Source organism: Stegodyphus dumicola, chromosome 9, assembly GCF_044657685.1.
Source record: "Stegodyphus dumicola isolate Sdum_Otavi_A_Nest chromosome 9, ASM4465768v1".
NCBI lineage: Eukaryota > Metazoa > Arthropoda > Arachnida > Araneae > Eresidae > Stegodyphus > Stegodyphus dumicola.
Window position 1 is genome coordinate 173658256 of NC_140776.1, and position 17175 is coordinate 173675430.

The 17175-nt window shown below is 31.2% G+C and overlaps 1 protein-coding gene across 3 annotated transcripts in view; it reads left to right on the forward strand.

Moving 5' to 3' along the window:
- E(bx) (nucleosome-remodeling factor subunit NURF301 E(bx)) overlaps positions 1-17175 on the forward strand; it is a 113932-nt gene that overhangs the window by 9423 nt on the left and 87334 nt on the right. For all 3 annotated transcript variants that reach the window (XM_085824363.1, XM_085824365.1, XM_085824364.1), the window contains exon 2: positions 11150-11271. In XM_085824363.1, the coding sequence (XP_085680489.1) occupies positions 11150-11271 (122 nt within the window). The remainder of the gene's footprint in view (positions 1-11149; positions 11272-17175) is intronic.

Sequence of the window (17175 nt, forward strand, 5' to 3'; positions counted from 1 at the left end):
ACATTTAGATAGCAAAAAATTAAAGTTTCAAACCAAAAATATTTGACAAGAATCCATGTACATAGCGATATGTTTTAACTTAAAAAAACATCGCAGAATTGCACAATCTATGCAGCAAAGGAATCTACGAACTACGCACATCTGGCTTAAGTAAATTAACGTAACAACAATAAATTTCAAAGAATACCATGTACACAGTGTTCTCTTTAAACTTTAAAAAAAAATCTACAAATTGCATAATCTAGGCAGGGAAGGAATCTACGAACTACGCACACCTCACTTTAATAAATGAACATAACAATAAATTTCAAAGAATACCATGTGCACAACGTTCTGTTTAAACTTAAAAAAAAATCTACGAATTGCACAATCTAGGCAGCGAAGGAATCTACGAAATATGCACACCTCGTTTTAATAAATTAACAATAAATTTCAAAGAATACCATGTGCACAATGTTCTGTTTAAACTTAAAATCTACGAATTGCACAATCTAGGCAGCAAAGGAATCTACGAACTATGCACATCTCGTTTTAATAAATTAACATAACAACAATAAATTTCAAGAATACCATGTACAGAGCGTTCTGTTTAATCTTTAAAAAACATCTACGAATTGCACAATCTAGGGATTGCGCACTAATCAACAAAATAAACTAAAATAAATTTCAAGCAATTAAAAAAAATCAATAACGACAGAAATTCATACTAAGAAAACAATGAACATAACGTCCTACAAAATAAGAACAAGAATAAAATAAAATGCACTTAGCATTAATGAATGCTTCTTCGAAGAGCAGAAATACCAATTTCAAACATCACCCAAACAATTTCACCGCAAATTTGTTAAAAGCATCTTCTCCCATTTCAGAACAATGATGGAAAAATATATAAACCACCAAATAAAACACAAAATAGTTTTTTCCGATTATAAGTAGGCAATGTAGCTATAACATGCCGCTGCGTAATCTCCATCATATTTATTTATATGACAGCCACACTCACAATCTACAAAATTGATACTATCTTTCACAAATAAGTGTTCAAAACCTTTTACTCCTAAGTACTTGTAGAATTTCTAGCCACCGAAAAAATAGTTGTACCAGGGACGTGGCTAAAATTTTGCCAACACGTCTTTCATTGCATCATAAATCATGAACCAACTAGCAACCGAAACCACTACAGTAAAATCCAAGTTTCCACATAAAGAGGGTTGCCACAGAAACCAACATCGCCTCCAAAATTATCACAGAACATACAATTGCGCCAAAACTAGCACATAACACGCATTGCCGCATTTGGCGACCTGAGGGCACATTCAAGAGTAGTACAGTACAAAGTCCATAATCCAGAATGATCTATAATCCGGACCTCAAAGCTACAAACTTTATGCGCATGCGTAAACGCTTGCTCGTTTAATGTATAATGGACGGTATAAGCTAGGCTAAAATTATCTAAGGCATTTCAGTTAATGTTGCAGATTGTGCTCTTCCTTAATCTTCTATTTGGATCCGACTTATTATTTTTTGCAGACTGTTAGAACAATTTTATAAAAATTAAGCTTGAACTTTTAATTATGTCAAAAAGAGTTTACAATTCTGTAGCTGCCAAAGGATCTACAAAGTGAAAGCATGTTTCGATGTCCATTAAACAAAAAGTGGAATTGCTGCAAAAAATGGATAAACGCCTATCTGTCTCAAAATTATGCAAGAAGTATGGCATTGGAAAGTCCACTATATATGACACAAGAAAAAGGAACTTTTTGAATTTTTTGTGGAAGCATCTTTAACAACTTACATTGAAAGAAATGTTTAGTAAAGTAAACAAATAAATATTAAGCGTTTTTTTTTTTTTGTAAATTTTGATATCCTTTAGATCATATTTGTTCTTTATTTCATAAATTACGATTTCATATTTTTAATTGTATAATTTCTGCATGCCTTCTTACGAGATTTAAATTGATGATCTATAATCTGGATAAAACCCTAATCTGGAATCAGCGAAGTGCTTACGATTACGGACTTTGTATTGTACCACATTTTTTTTGTAGGAATATGCAAATTTGTTGCAAAATCTCTAAAAGAGGACAGTAAGGGGATAGCTGGTATTTGGTACGTAGCCGGTGTTGCTGACATTTTTGCAATGCCTTCTCTGCAATTTGTAGTATTTTTAAGCAAAAACAGATTGCTGTGTACTTGGGGGAGGGGTGTACAGAAAGATTTAGAGAATGTTAGTTAATTTTTTAAGGTAACTTGTAATCCTAATGTAATAAATAGAATTTTTATTTTAAATTGCTGAAGTATGTTTTCTTTTTATATGTTGAGAGTGCTTGCCATTTTATGATGGATATTGATAGTACGGAATCTTTCTGAAAAACGCTGGGAAAACCCTCAACTTGCAGCCAATAAGTAACTTTTACTCTTTAATCCGTAAAAAATTGCCAAAAGTGGGTTAAAGTTATTCAATTGATATGCAAGTCCCAGAAAAACATAGTAGTACAAATCACTGAGTCCCCGTTAAAACATTATTAACATTTTGCTTTCAAATTACTTCAAAACATCTTTCAAAATATAACTTACCAGTATGGATACACACTTTTAAAATAATTCTACTTTAATTAAACTTAGGAGATAATATAATCAATTAATCAATACTGTTTAGGAAATAAATTATTATTAACTAACTTTGCAGCAATTGCGCAAGTAATAATAACTTGTATTCGCACTAAATGGATTTAAGTTCATACAACATTATATATATATATATATATATATGTTTAATGCTGTGTATATTGAATTTCAGACTTGTGAATTATTTCCATTTATATTATCACCTGTAATTTGCTGGCATATGCTGGATATTAGCTTTTCTTATTCGTAAGTTTACTTTTGCGTGGTTGAGTGCCTTATGTTTGATCCAAAGGCACTGAACTGTGTATAATAGGTAATTGTAAACAGCACAATGAAATGTATTTTTATATCCTGAAAAAGGTTTTCATAAATTGAATAATTGATTTTTTAACTCATTTTAACTGGGAAAAAGAAACTATCATTTTTATGAGTAAAAACATTTGAGGAAAAAAGGCAATCCTCCCCCCCCCCCCCGCCCCGAAAAAAAAAAAGCTTCAAATTTCACGTTCTGTTAGTTGGGCAAAACAGCATATTTTTGTAGAAATCTATTATTATCTATTTTATCAGCTGGTAAACTCTTTACCATCTTATTAAGATTTGTTTTGATTGATATACTATATGTATATGCCATATTTACCAGTCTGTACCTGACCTTTATTTTTGCAGCTGCTGGTCTTTTAAACATGTACTTTTGGTAAAGGAAATGTTTTAAACCAGTGGTCTTAAACTGGCAGCACCCAAAGCAATTTTATCTACACCCGCCCAATCAGTTTCTTGTTAATTAATTAGGATCAATTTAATGTTAATTATCATGACAAGAAATTGAAGAAAAATTTAAGGTTTTAGTGATTTTTGAGTTTTACATAAATTTTATTATTATTAAAAATGAACATGTGAAGCATCCCAGAAAATATACAAATGGATGTTTAATTTACACTTTGGTTTAAATCTTATTCAAAGATCTGAAAATACAAATCTGATTTTTTTTTCATATTTCTACAAAAATGAATCTCGGTTATGGATTTTTGCAATAAAAATAATCGCTTTTGAGAATACATTTTTGTATATGCACAACTTTTTTCCCCTGTTGAAAATGAACAAATAAAAAAAAAAAAAAAAAAAAAAGAACCAGATTGATCAATACTACAATTCTAATAATTTTTTTCCAAGGTTACAAACTTTTTCAAGATCGAAATGCCCTGAGATATAGCTGAAATTAAAAAAAAAAAAGAAGTTTATTTACATACAGACATATATATATTCTGTATGTGTCAAAAGAAAAATGAGTAAATAAATAGAAAATAATAGATCATTATTTATTCTCAAGTTTTTTTCCACCTGGAAAGATTTTGTAATCTGCTTATTTTTAATTCAAGTAAATTATTTAGTAGTTATCTCGGCATATAAATAACATTATAACTTAGCATATAAATGTTACTCTAACAACTTTAACATTTAGCTAATATGTAAGAATTGCAAAGTGTAATCAACAGAAATTTCTTACAGATACAACTTTTAAGATTTAAGATAGCAAATAAATATAAATTGGAAGTTTTTTGCTTTACACCATTATCATTAATGTGTATTTATGTTTTGATAAATATTTAGTAAATAAAACATTAAAAAATGTTTTATTTGTTAAAAAAAAATCGACTTGCTTTAAAAAAATTGGCCTATGTGCAGTTTGAGTTAGAGACCACTGTTTTAAATGATGAAAATATTCACATTTTGGTATTTTTTAATTTAAAATAAATTATTAAGGTTTTAAAAATTACATAATCTAATTTTATAATGGAAATAATTTTTATAACAAAAAGTACCGAAATTAGATTAATGAAAGCTAGAGGAAACTTCAGATAAAGTTATAATTTTCAGGTGTTCTACATAGTCTTCTCCCAATTGAGTACAACCTCTAGAACAAGGATGTCAAACTCACGGCCCACAACAAATATTTTTGCGGCCCGGCCAGTATATCGGAAAATAATAATATATAATAATAAAATAACATATCGACGAAGAAAAAAATGAAATGTTTACTGCTAAGTAATTAACGATAATTTATTCAGTGTTGTTAGATTACTCACGGTGAGCTGACACACACACTACTTAAATTACAAATGCGTGTGAGTAGCTTGCGTTCAGCTACCTTCTGCTTTTAGGGGACACGTGCACTCAGAACTTGTATGCATCCCCCGATAGCCGAATGTGGCCGAACTCATGGTCTCAGTTTTCCAATCATAGTTTTGTACGATATATTGGTGCATGCATGTGCATGCACTTTGCTTTATTATTAATTATCTTAATTCATATTGTTACGGATTTCATAGTTATTTATTTAGTTAGTTTTTTTTATTTAGAATTGTAATTAGATTTGCTACATTTTGCCTTAGCAACGCAGACGATTTTTGAAAAGACAGCTGCGTTGGAAGGTTAAAAATAGAACAGCGCGTGCATTTAATACCTAATAAATAAATATCTCGTAATTGCTGTTGCCATCCACAAAAATCCAGATATTTATAGATGTTTCCAGTATCTTCGAGAAATTAATTATAAAGCTTATAAAAGCCAAGAACAAACAACTCATCTCAGTAGTAGCTGTAGTTCTAGCGAACTGTTTATTTACTTAATGCTGTGATTGATTTGTAGCGATTTCGCTGTGAGATAGAATTTGTTTCTCTGTTTTGATTTGATTTTTGCTAAACGTTTGACATTTTGCGATATTGTTAGAATATTTTTGAAGAAATATTTCAGCATTTTGATTTATCTCTTGTGGAAAGAATAAATTTTTGTTAACTTTTTAACGTTAACCGTGTTTATTCCAGCCCCTTGTATTCAGTATGTCTATATCAAAACCAAGTGGTAGTAAAATTAAACGAAAAATCGCTGACGAACATAGAATATTCCAAGTAAAATGGGAATTAGAATATTTTTGCTGTGAAATAAAAGATAAAATAATCTGCTTGATACGTAATAATACTATTAATGTACCAAAGTTATATAATATTAAACGTCATTACGAACAACACAAATCGAAATATAACAATTACTAAGGATTAATGAGAGAAGAAAAGTTGAAAGAGCTCAAGTTTGGAGTGAAAAAGCAACAGTACATGTTTAGTAAAGTATTGCATGAAAGTGAAGCGGCGGTACATGCAAGCTACGTCTTATCCGAGTTGATAGCTAAACATTCGAAGCCTTTTACTGACGGTGATTTCATCAAGGAATGCCTAATGAAAGCTGGAGAAATTGTTTGTCCTGGAAATGTGAAGGCTTTTCAATCAATTTCATTGTCTCGAAATACAGTTGCGGAAAGAGTTACTGATTTAGCCGCGAATTTAAGTGATCAGATCAAAGCAAAATCGTCTAGTTTCGAAAGTTTCTCCATTGCCTGTGACGAGAGCATGGACATTAGTGGCAAAGCTCAATTAGCAGTGTTTCTTCGTTCTTGTGACAAGAATTTTAACATTTTTGAGGAATTACTGGAACTAATACCGATGCCTGGTACTACCACAGGAGAAGATATATTTACTTGTGTTTTTGGACTTCTGCAGAAATACAATCTACCTTCTAAATGGCAAAATTAAATTCTGTAGCTACAGATGGCGCTCCATCAATGACCGGAAAAAACAAGGGCTTCGTAGCATTACTAAGAAAAAAACTTAGTGAAATTCACGGTTCAAACATTCATCATATGCATTGTATTATACATCAAGAAGTTCTATGCACGAAAGTAATAAATATGGAGAATGTTTTGTCATATATAAAAAAAGTTATAAATTTTATAAGATCTCGAGGTTTAAATCAGCGTCAATTCACTGCTTTTTTAAGTGAGTTAGATAGTAAATATTCGGGTTTGTCCTACTATACCGAGGTACGTTGGTTATCTTGCTTCAAGATTCTCAAACAATTTTGGGATTTGAAAGAAGAAATATGTCAGTTTTTAAAAACGAAAAATCAAGACGTAAGTTTGTTTTACGATCCAATATGGATACAAGATTTATCTTTTTTGGTTGAAATAACCAAACACTTAAACGATTTAAATTTATTGTTACAAGGAAAAGATCATATCATTACGAACATGTTTGACATAATTAAAGCATTCAAATGTCAACTAGTTCTTTGGGAAAAACAACTTAAAAATGAAGATTTGACGCACTTTCCGACGTGCAGCATGAACAAATCAAGTTTAGATGATACTTGTTCGTATCAAAAATACGCAGAAAAAATTGCAAATTTAACAACTGAATTTGAAACGAAGTTTAATGATTTCAGTTCCCTCGAAGACAAATTTTTTTTGTTTTCTTCTATTTTCTCAATAAATATTGACTCAGTACCCAGCCATATGCAAATGGAGGTGATCGAGATTCAATGCAACTCAAATTTGAAAGCAATATTCATTGAAGTGGGCGTGCCTGAATTTTACAAATATTTACCAGCCGGGTTTGAAAATACTCAAAAATTCGCATATGAAATTATTTCCATGTTTGGTAGCACTTATCGGTGCGAGCAGTTATTTTCAGTCATGAAAGGTAATAAGTCTCCTATTAGAAACCGTATTAATGATGCTCACCTTGGGTCAGCGTTGAAAGTTATCACTGCAAACAAAATTTCTCCCAAAATAGGAAAGATAATAGCAGAGAAGAGATGTCAAGTATCAGGATGTAAACATCAAATTTTTCTTGTTCTTTTCTATATATATATATATATATGTTTATTATTGTATTATTCGAAATAAATCTATGTTTCTATGAATATTGATTTTTTTTTTTTTGCGGCCCGCCTAAAGTTAAACCTTGTTTGTTTGGCCCAAGTGTACTTATGAGTTTGACAGCCCTGCTCTAGACCATTCATACAGCCATACGAAACTCAAAAAAATCCTTGTTTGGAATGCTGTTCAACTTGCATATCACTGTGGCTTAAATTTCAGATATGTCAGGATATCATTGAACTTTCATGTGAAGTTTTATTTTCAAAAGTTAAAAAAATTCACCTGGTGCCCAATGGATGAATGTGGAGGGTGGTTTGAGAACCGGAAACTTTTTTTAAAATTTTGTTTGTTTGTTATAAACTACTACAAAACTAACCATGTGAGGAAATGTAGCAAGAAAAAATCCTTCTACTTCCATTGTTCTGTGAATCCTCATGCACAATTAATCCATGACGCTGTGCATTCGCAGTTTTATCCCATTTATGATTTTATACAAGGAAAAAAATCTCTCTTAAAACTTTTTGTACAGATGGTATATATTGTCCTAACTCTTAGATTCATATTTAGGAAACTTTGTGCTACTGTCAAACTATAGTACAGTCAAAAGTCTTTAATCTGGAATGATCTATAACCCGGACCTCAAAGCTACAATCTTTCTGCGCATGCGTAAATGCATGTGCATGATATGTTTACGCTTTCGCGTTTAATGTATAACGGACAGTATAAGCTAAGCTAAAATTATCTAATTATCTATTTCAGTTAATGTTGCAGATTGCGTTGTTCCTTAATTTTCCAATTGGACCCGGCTTATTATTTTTGCAGACTGTCAGAGCAATTTTATAAAAGTAAGCTTGAACTTTCTATTATGTCGAAAAGAATTTCTGATTCTGCAGCTGCCAAAGGATCTACAAAGCGAAAGCATGTTTTGATGTCCATAAAACAAAAACTAGAATTGCTGCAAAAAATGGATAAAGGCATAGCCTTTGTTTCTCTAACCATTCCGAAATCTGTTTATCAATTTCACGCTGCTCTGCAAGGGGGAGACGTCGCTGGAAGTTGATCTGTCAGCACTATCCTTATCTTCAGGGCAGATGTTTTTATTTTATTTGGCTTATAATTTCTTACTAAATGTAGTATTTCATCTCGATGTACTCTGTCTTTGATATGATTTAAAACAAGTTCCTGGTCATTATAATTCGCTTCCCATAGTGAAGAAAGTGACAGAGGTTATTGAAAACGAAAAAATTTCGATTGACACATTAGTCGGTATTCTGGACACAGCAATTATAGGACTTGAACAGCGGAACTTTGTAATTAAACAAGAAATTATGTCTGTTTAATAGAATTAAAGAGAAAGTATTATCACATGAAACGGAGCAACTTGAACAACTTACATTGAAGGAAATGTTTAATAAAGTAAACAAATAAATATTAAGCTTTTTCTTTTTGTAAATTTTGATACCCTTTAGATCAGAATTGTTCTTTATTTCATAAATTACGGTTTCATATTTTTAATTTTGTAATTTCTGCATGCCATCTTACCAGATTTAAACTGATGATCTATAATTCAGAATCGCCGAAGTCCCGACGAGTCCGGATTAACTTCTTTTGACTGTATACGAGAAACCTTTTGCAATCTAAGAAGTTGGTACAAAAGAAAGAAGTGTATGTAAAGTAGTTAAAAAAAAAAAAAAAAAAAAAAAAAAAAAAAAAAACTTTCTTTAATTTGGGGGGGGGGCAAGGACTCAAAATGAAACTCTTCAAATTAGTATAGGAAGATGTGCAAATCAGCTGATCTGCTTTGTAATTCAAAATGCCATAACAGTCAACCTTGTCACAGGCAGTGAGAAGTAGTATAAGGTAGTAGTATTAGAGAAAAACATACTACATTTTTCTTATTTTTTAAATTTCATAAATTTTTCTGAGCTGTCAGTTTAATTTTTTTAACTGTTGCTACAATTATTAAAAAAATATTGAAATATTTTGAGTAATTATCGAGAGAATTATGCATTAGTTCAGCTTTTTCACATGGGATCCCCAAAAAATATTGCATTTTTTTTATTTTTATTTTTTGTAACTCTTTGAAAAATAATTGTGAGACAGTTCAATTGACATAATCTTAAATCATACTTTATTTTGATCGCTTTTACAATTTATATTATTAATTAAAAAATTAAAGTGTGTTTTAACCTTGTTTGCACACACTGTATACAGTTTACCTGTGAATGGAAAATCCTGTTATAAGTAATCTCTCATTTCCGGCTTTTGCCGGAAGGCATTGGTAACACCTAAGTTTTACACAAGGGCCCTCTTAAAAGCCCAAAATGGAATCAAAACATACTTCTGACTTTTACCAAGCCATTTTGGTAAAAGCTAGGTTTTACCAGACTTCGGGCTTTTACGGTAACAGATATTATGGTGAAAAACTAATGGAGGAAATTATTTTCTGAACACATTTCTTATGTTGCATACATTATTTTAGTGTTGAAATATACATCATTTTATGAATTTTTATCTTTAAAAAAAATTATATTTAGAAATATAATTAAATTTTTATGCTTGTTAAAAAATTAAATTTCTTCTCTTCCCCTGTAAACAAATTGTTTAAAATGTAGTAGGAAAATTTCAGATTATTTTGGTACTATTTTTTAAAATGTCTTTTTAAGGTACATTTTTATGCTATGCTTTAAAAGAATATTATTTTGAAACAAATTGTATTGCACTATCTAAAGTTCATTTTTAGTTTCATTGAATATTTCAATATGTATAGTAGCTTTTGCCAATTTTATATAGAAACCCCTGATTTTCCATATCTCCTTCTAGTAAGTCACAGAAATCTCTCTCTTTTTAATTTTTAGCCTTTATTAAGGAAGACGTTTTCAGCAATAATTTGTTGAATTAATGAAACTTAAATTGTGGAAACTTCATTTCTAACCCTTGAGTAGTTTTTACCATAATTTTTCTTGTTAAATTTTATTTGGCCTGACTTGTCTTAAATTTATTGTAGACATTTGTAGAATTTTTTATGAAGTTTCAACCAATGTTAAATCAATAAATATTCATTATTTAAATTTGCTTTATGTCTAAGTTTATCTATGCAGTTATATGTTTGTACATTAGTCATTAATTTTATTTTTATTGTATATTTTGATAAATAGAAGCTTCATTTTTTTCTCAGAATGAAAATGTAAGAAAATTTCAAAATAAAAGTAACCAAAGGACATAAAATTTAGATTTTGTATGTAATATATTTTACATCAGTATCGTATTATAAATAGTTCTATAACCTGAATCGTGCAGTATAAAGTAAATTTAAATCACTTGAATTTAAGTTCTTTCGATATGGTACAGAACAGCCTTTTGAATCTGCTTATAAAGACCGGTATTTAAACAGCATTTATTAGGTAAATTTGTGTATTTACTTATTTTAGTCTCTTCTTTCATAAACTTCAATTCATTTAAGATGATACTTACATCGTTAAAGAAAATAAGAAAGCAACACATTTTAAATTATAAGCTATTGTATACCAAGTGACAAATAATATCATGACTGAATGCCACTCAGAGAATAAAACTTCCTGGAAACTTTCAGTTTTTCTTCAGTAGTCTTTCATATTAAAGTATAATTAAGTATGCCGCACCTATTATTTGTTCTGCTAGAATTTTATTCTGAAAATGAGATTTGAATTCTGTTCAGGGGTAATGACTGCCATGTGAGAAGAATTTATTAAACAAGTGTGTAATTTTTATTTATATTGGTATTTATAAAAATAAATTTTCTGAATTATTAACGATTATTATGCTTTTTAATAGGTTCCTGGAGTTACAGACTGTATTTCAGAAATAGAAAAAAATATGTTATTGAGTCGCCAAGAATGTTTAGGTATGGATCGTCATGGACGAAAATATTGGTTCCTATGTAGGAGACTAGTAGCGTAAGTATGACTTTGTATTTATTTATTTTTTTGGAAGTTATATTTCTTAATAGCAAAAGGGGAAAAATATTTTAATATAAATATTTTGTACTTGTTTATGTTTTGTAAATTCACTTTCTGATTGTTTAATAATATGCCATCTTTTGACTGCTGTAATACTGGATTAGTTGCTGTATGCAAATAGAAGGAACTTAAAATTAAGATCTATGTCTAAAATATTGGGTCATTTATAATGTTAAGCAGAAAAATGTGATTGCTGTGAGCAGAGGAAATGAATTTCTTCTGTTGTATCATTCATAGCTGTGTTTCTTTTATCAAACAATCACGGCTTTGGAAAATGCACTTCCTTGCCAGTCACTGCATAAACCCCTGGCAACATTTGAAATTTATACATTATAAATTGGACAGGGTTCGTAGCGGCCCTTACAAGTGCTTATAAGTCCTTATATTTGAAAATAAAATATAAAGGCCCTTATAAGTGCTTACTTTTTCTTTAAAGCCCTTATTTTTTTGTTTTTAGTGCTTATTTTTTGCTTTTAGTGCTTTTTTTAATGAACGCGCATCCCCCCCCCGGTACCAAAGCCGAAACTAAAACAACTTTTCTTCCTTATATGGAACGTCAGATGGTGAATCATATTCCCGGAAATAGCTTTTCCCCCTTTCTCTGCATTAACGTAACCTATGGTAACCTATGGTGCACACGAGAGTAGAGACAGGTGCACGTCGTTCTATTGGTCAGAGAATTGCGAAAACCGTAGAAAATTCCGGTACATTCGATATTCTTTTCCTCCCACCCAAATACTACACACGTTTGAATTTCTATCAAGATTTTAATAATTTACATTCTCGTCCCGTGTGGTCAGTTCATATTTGTGTTTATTATGATCGTTATGCTTATATTATGAGCATATGTATGAATATTTATAATAATATAGTTGCAGTAGCTGCTGAATATAAACTTCCAAAAATGGGTTTATTTTTACACAGATTAGCTTTCTAAGGAAGAATATTTGGAATCGCTTAAATAAAAGGAAAGTAATCGAATAGTCAGAATAATTTAATAATTTCTTCTTCTTTTTTTTTCCAATACATTATATAGTAGGGAGGTTAAGACGTTCTCCCCTTTCTCTGCAAAATCTCTAATATTGAAGCAGCGCTGTCCAACCCAGATTAGTAAGTCTCTTTCTTTTCCTTTATTTAGTTCTTTATTCTCCGAATACCGGCAGCTGTTGATTCCGATTGCGTTATATCACGTATGGAAGAATTACGCTGCACGTATTGCGCAATAACGTTTGCGGTATTTTGCAGAGATAATTAATTTTGATGTTCAGTCTGAGATTTATTTATGAACACTTAAAAGAGTTTTACTGTTCTTTCTAAGCAGAATATTTCTCATGTTCCGTTGGTCTATTTTTATATGATGCACATATCGAAATGTCAAAATCATTTATTTAGCCGAGAAATCTAAAGAACGGCTACAATCTCTCCCCCCACTCCTCTTTTTCCAGTTCGCTCGACTATACGGAATATTCGGCAGTTTCCGAGTATGCTGGTTAGTTAAGCTTTTACTGTTAAAGAATGACTGCATGAAGCAATTTCCCGTCTCCTGATTTCAGAAATGTTCCACTTTTTTACTTAAATTACTTTGCTTGGAATATATGTTAAGGGAAAACTGTTATGCAATGAAAATTTAGAAAATGTTCAGAATTTTGATTTAAGTTAAATTATTTAAATATTAATATGAGTGGAAAAAATAAATTGTATTTATTATTAGGTGCCAAGCGAATACAATTACTATGGCTTATTATTATTTATTTTCTATATTTTGAATTGAAATTTCATCATTAAATCTTGTAATATAGTTTAGTTCTGCATAGTTTTTTTTTCTCTCAATGTAAACTAATTCTGTAAATTGAACTGTCATTTAAAATTTTAAAAAAAAGTTAATTGTTTCCCATGGTTGAGGTAATGCTCATTCTCTTAATAAATATTGCATTGCTCATATTTTAAATTGCAAATCTAATTTTTCTTTTAAGGTTATGCAGTTGTGTATAATGTAATTAGACAGGTGTTTATTTTTTTTCTTAAAATGTGCTTGAAAAGTGCTTATAGGTGCTTATTTTTTTAACTAAAATGTGGCTGTGAACCCTGTTGGAAGATTAAAAACCCGTTTCCATTACTGTGGTGCAGACGCTTTTCTCCAATCAGTGAACGAACTGACTTTGATTGACATCTGTGATGCTTTGACGGATGACGGACCACAGAGTTGAACTATGTTCAACTTCTGTCCGTATGTCTGTGGAAGTGTAGGGGTTATGTGGTAAAAAAGGAACAGTCATGTGCTGTCATAAAAAAGGGGGGTTGACAGAAGTAGCAATCTGCTGAACTTATTTTAAAAAAAAGAAAAAATAGATAACTGCAATTACATTACTAGTTTGTATGGAGCAGTGATAATTGTCAAGAAAATCAGGTATAAAAAATATAATTCAAGTCCATGAAATAGCCTGTAGAGACATTAGGTAAATTGGAAAAGCCGGAGAGATGAAAAATTAGCAATCGCCTTCGCTGGGAATCGAACCACAGACCTCTGGAATACCAGCCCAGTCTGCAGAATCACTACACCACAAAGGGACGCTAGGAAAGCGGGGAAAATATCTTATATACTTTCCCTTTTTAAAGGGCAACTAGGGTTTTAGGGGACCTAGTCGCCAAATCATGGGTGTGGAGAATCATCATCCACAACCCTTTTAATTCAGGCACCACTGTAGAGACATTAGGTAAATTGGAAAAAATCAGAAGGATAAAAAATTAGCAATCGCCTTCGCTGGGAATCGAACCACGAACCTCTGGAATACCAGCCTAGTGTGCAGAATCACTACACCACAAAGGCAGGCTAGGAAAGCGGGAGAAATACCTTATAAACCAAATTTGTCCTGATAATTATTTCCCAGTCCTAGAAGTATACACGTTTACTTTTGATGAAAATGAACATCTGACTGTATCAAACTGCTATAGCAAATCAGATAAGGTTTAGAAGTTTTTTTTTTTTTATTTGAAACAGGTAAAATACTGATAACGGAATTTATAAATTAAAATTTTTAACCCTTTAAATATTCTACTGCAGTAAAAAGTATATTAAATTTGTATTACTCTATTTATAAAATTGTTTTTTTGGTTAAGGTATATTTGTAAGTACATCTATCATTTAGAATATATTTTGAACAGTCCGTCAATCAAAATGCAACTTTAAAATTATTATTGTTTTATAAGAAATGCCCTAGAACATCAATTTTCTAGCTGTGGGGGCCTTGATAATCCTACGTGGGGGGGTGGGTTGCGAGCATATTGAGAAGGTGAAAGTAAAAGATTATCTAAAAAAATCATTAATTTCTGAAAGGAAGCAAAACAAAATCCATTCTGACATATTAAAAAATAAAATACATATTTAGACTGATACAATGTACTTGATAATTAATTTATCAATACTAAATTAAGAACAAGTTTAATAAATTACTAGTGACTCCCATGGTCTTGTCTTGCAGTGTAAAGTTATTCAAAGAAAGGTTTAATATTAGAAATTGACACTCTAAGTTCTTTTTCTATGTTTAACTGTGATCTATATTTATTCTTCAGAGCAGCCACCGCAGAAAATCCAGTTTCAGAAAGGTAGGATTTTGGAAATGGTAATAGTATACGAAATCCTTTTTTTTTTTTTTCAGTGCAAAAAATTCATCATCCACCCCTGCCCAAGTTTCAAAGATTTATTAATAAACTGCCTTTTAATTTTGCCACTTGACGTGAAATCTATGAAGATTTTCTTCTTCGGCAGGTGAGAGCTCTTCTGGAGTATTTTGAAATGGATCTGTTGTAACCCACTTGTATCTTGCTTTCAATTTGTCTTCAGCAAGAAAATGCTTTTTAAAATTCTTTGCCAGCATGGCTAAATGATTTTCAATGGTTTCGAAAACAACTTTCACAGTAGCTCAATTTCATCACAAATAAACCATCTCGAAACTTCTTAGCTTCACGTCAGATTTCCTCTTCTAGAAAAGTGGCCATTTCATCTCCTGATTCATAAACACATTGAAAAAATTTCCCATGTAATAACCATGTTGCCTCGGCATAAAATAGCAACGATGAATGTCCTGCACACATGTCTTTACGAAGTACAGAGAAGATTCTTGATTGGGAGGTCTCATTTTTATATAATTTACTATGGTCACAACTGTCGTTGGCACAATATTTAGACTATTTCTTGATCATTCATTTCTTTGGAAGCCAAAGCTTCTGTGTGGATCATGCTGTGTGTCCAGATGTACAGTGGAGATTGTTTGACTATTACGTGTATACTTTAGAATGTTCTGCTCATTGTATGATCACGAATGGTGCATATTCTGACGCAATTTTTCCACTCTTTGTTTACCTGTTTATAAAATTATTTTAAATATTAAATAATGCTAATACTGTTATTTTAAGTTTTATTGGTTTACAAAAAAAATAGTTCTGCTGATGACATACCATCACAAAATTGAACATATGCAATGAAATGAGCATCTCTATTGCTATCTGTTGCCTCATTAAGCTGAATTGGAAACAATTTGTCTCACAACTTTTCAAAAAGCTGCTGCTGTACATCTTCAGTTATATCATTGATTCGACGGGTAACAGTATCATTTGATAGAGGTTATGGACTGCAAGTCTTTAGCAAAACTACCTCCAGACGTAGTTTGTACGATCTCAATTGCAGCTCACAAAATAAGCTCTTCACCAATGCTGTGAGGCTTTTTACATCTGGCTATTTTATGTGACTTTTTAAGAAGCAAGTAAAGCTTTTTCATTCACAGAGGAAGTTTTTTTAAAAAATGTTTTTTCCTTTTCATATGATTTTAATTCAGAAATTAAAATGAAATAAATAAATTCTCGGGGTTTGTTAACGTACTCACTATGAAGCGTTTCCAAATATCGTTTAAGTTTATTAGGTTTCATACTGTCTGCTGCTAATATTTCTGAGCAGATAACACACAGGGTCCTTTCTTCATTTACATCAGTAGTGGCAAAGTTTAAGTATTCTTGAGAATATCTCCTTGATTTAGTTTTAGGGTCCACGCTGATCTGTGATGCTTTATTATTTTCTAAAGTTCACTTAAAAATTTATCCATGATTCTATATAACTCTACTGCCATTATTTAATACTGTGAATTGAAAGTAAGGCACAAATTACACAATGCAGATTCAAGATTTGGTAGCGATAGAAGGATCGACTCGACCGCGACTGGCTGGAATTGCACGAGGTGCAGCATGTACATCTTTATACACATTTTGCTTAGATGTCCACGAGAATTCCGAATGTAATGAGTAGCAGAATGTGATGGATAGAGAGAAACTGAGAGTACACTGTTTTTCTAATGACATTTGTACTTTTTGAAATGGGTGATTTGAGGAAATAAATATTTAATTTAATTAAAATTTATTTGCAATCTGTACCAATTTAAAAATTAGAAAGGAAAAGTAACATAATACTTATCCTGTTACTGAAAAGTACGAGGGCTATCCAGAAAGTAGATTACGTTTTGGAATAAAAAAATAAACAAAGTATAGGAAACAAATTTTATTATATACAGATGAAAGCCACACTCAAATACTACTTTTCTACATAGTCACCATACAAATTAAGGCATTTATCGTAGCGATGTACGAGCTTGGAAATTCCTTCGTCGAAAAATTCGGCCGCCTGCGCCTTCAACCACTTCGTTACCTCTTCTTGCCTTCCATCTTGCACAAAACTTGTGGTAACCAAGCTTTTCGCTGATGATTTCGTGCAACAAACTTCGCGAAATTTGTGGAAAACTCAAAGAAAGTTCCGTTATTGTGAAATTTCGATTTTCACGGACTTTAGCATCGACT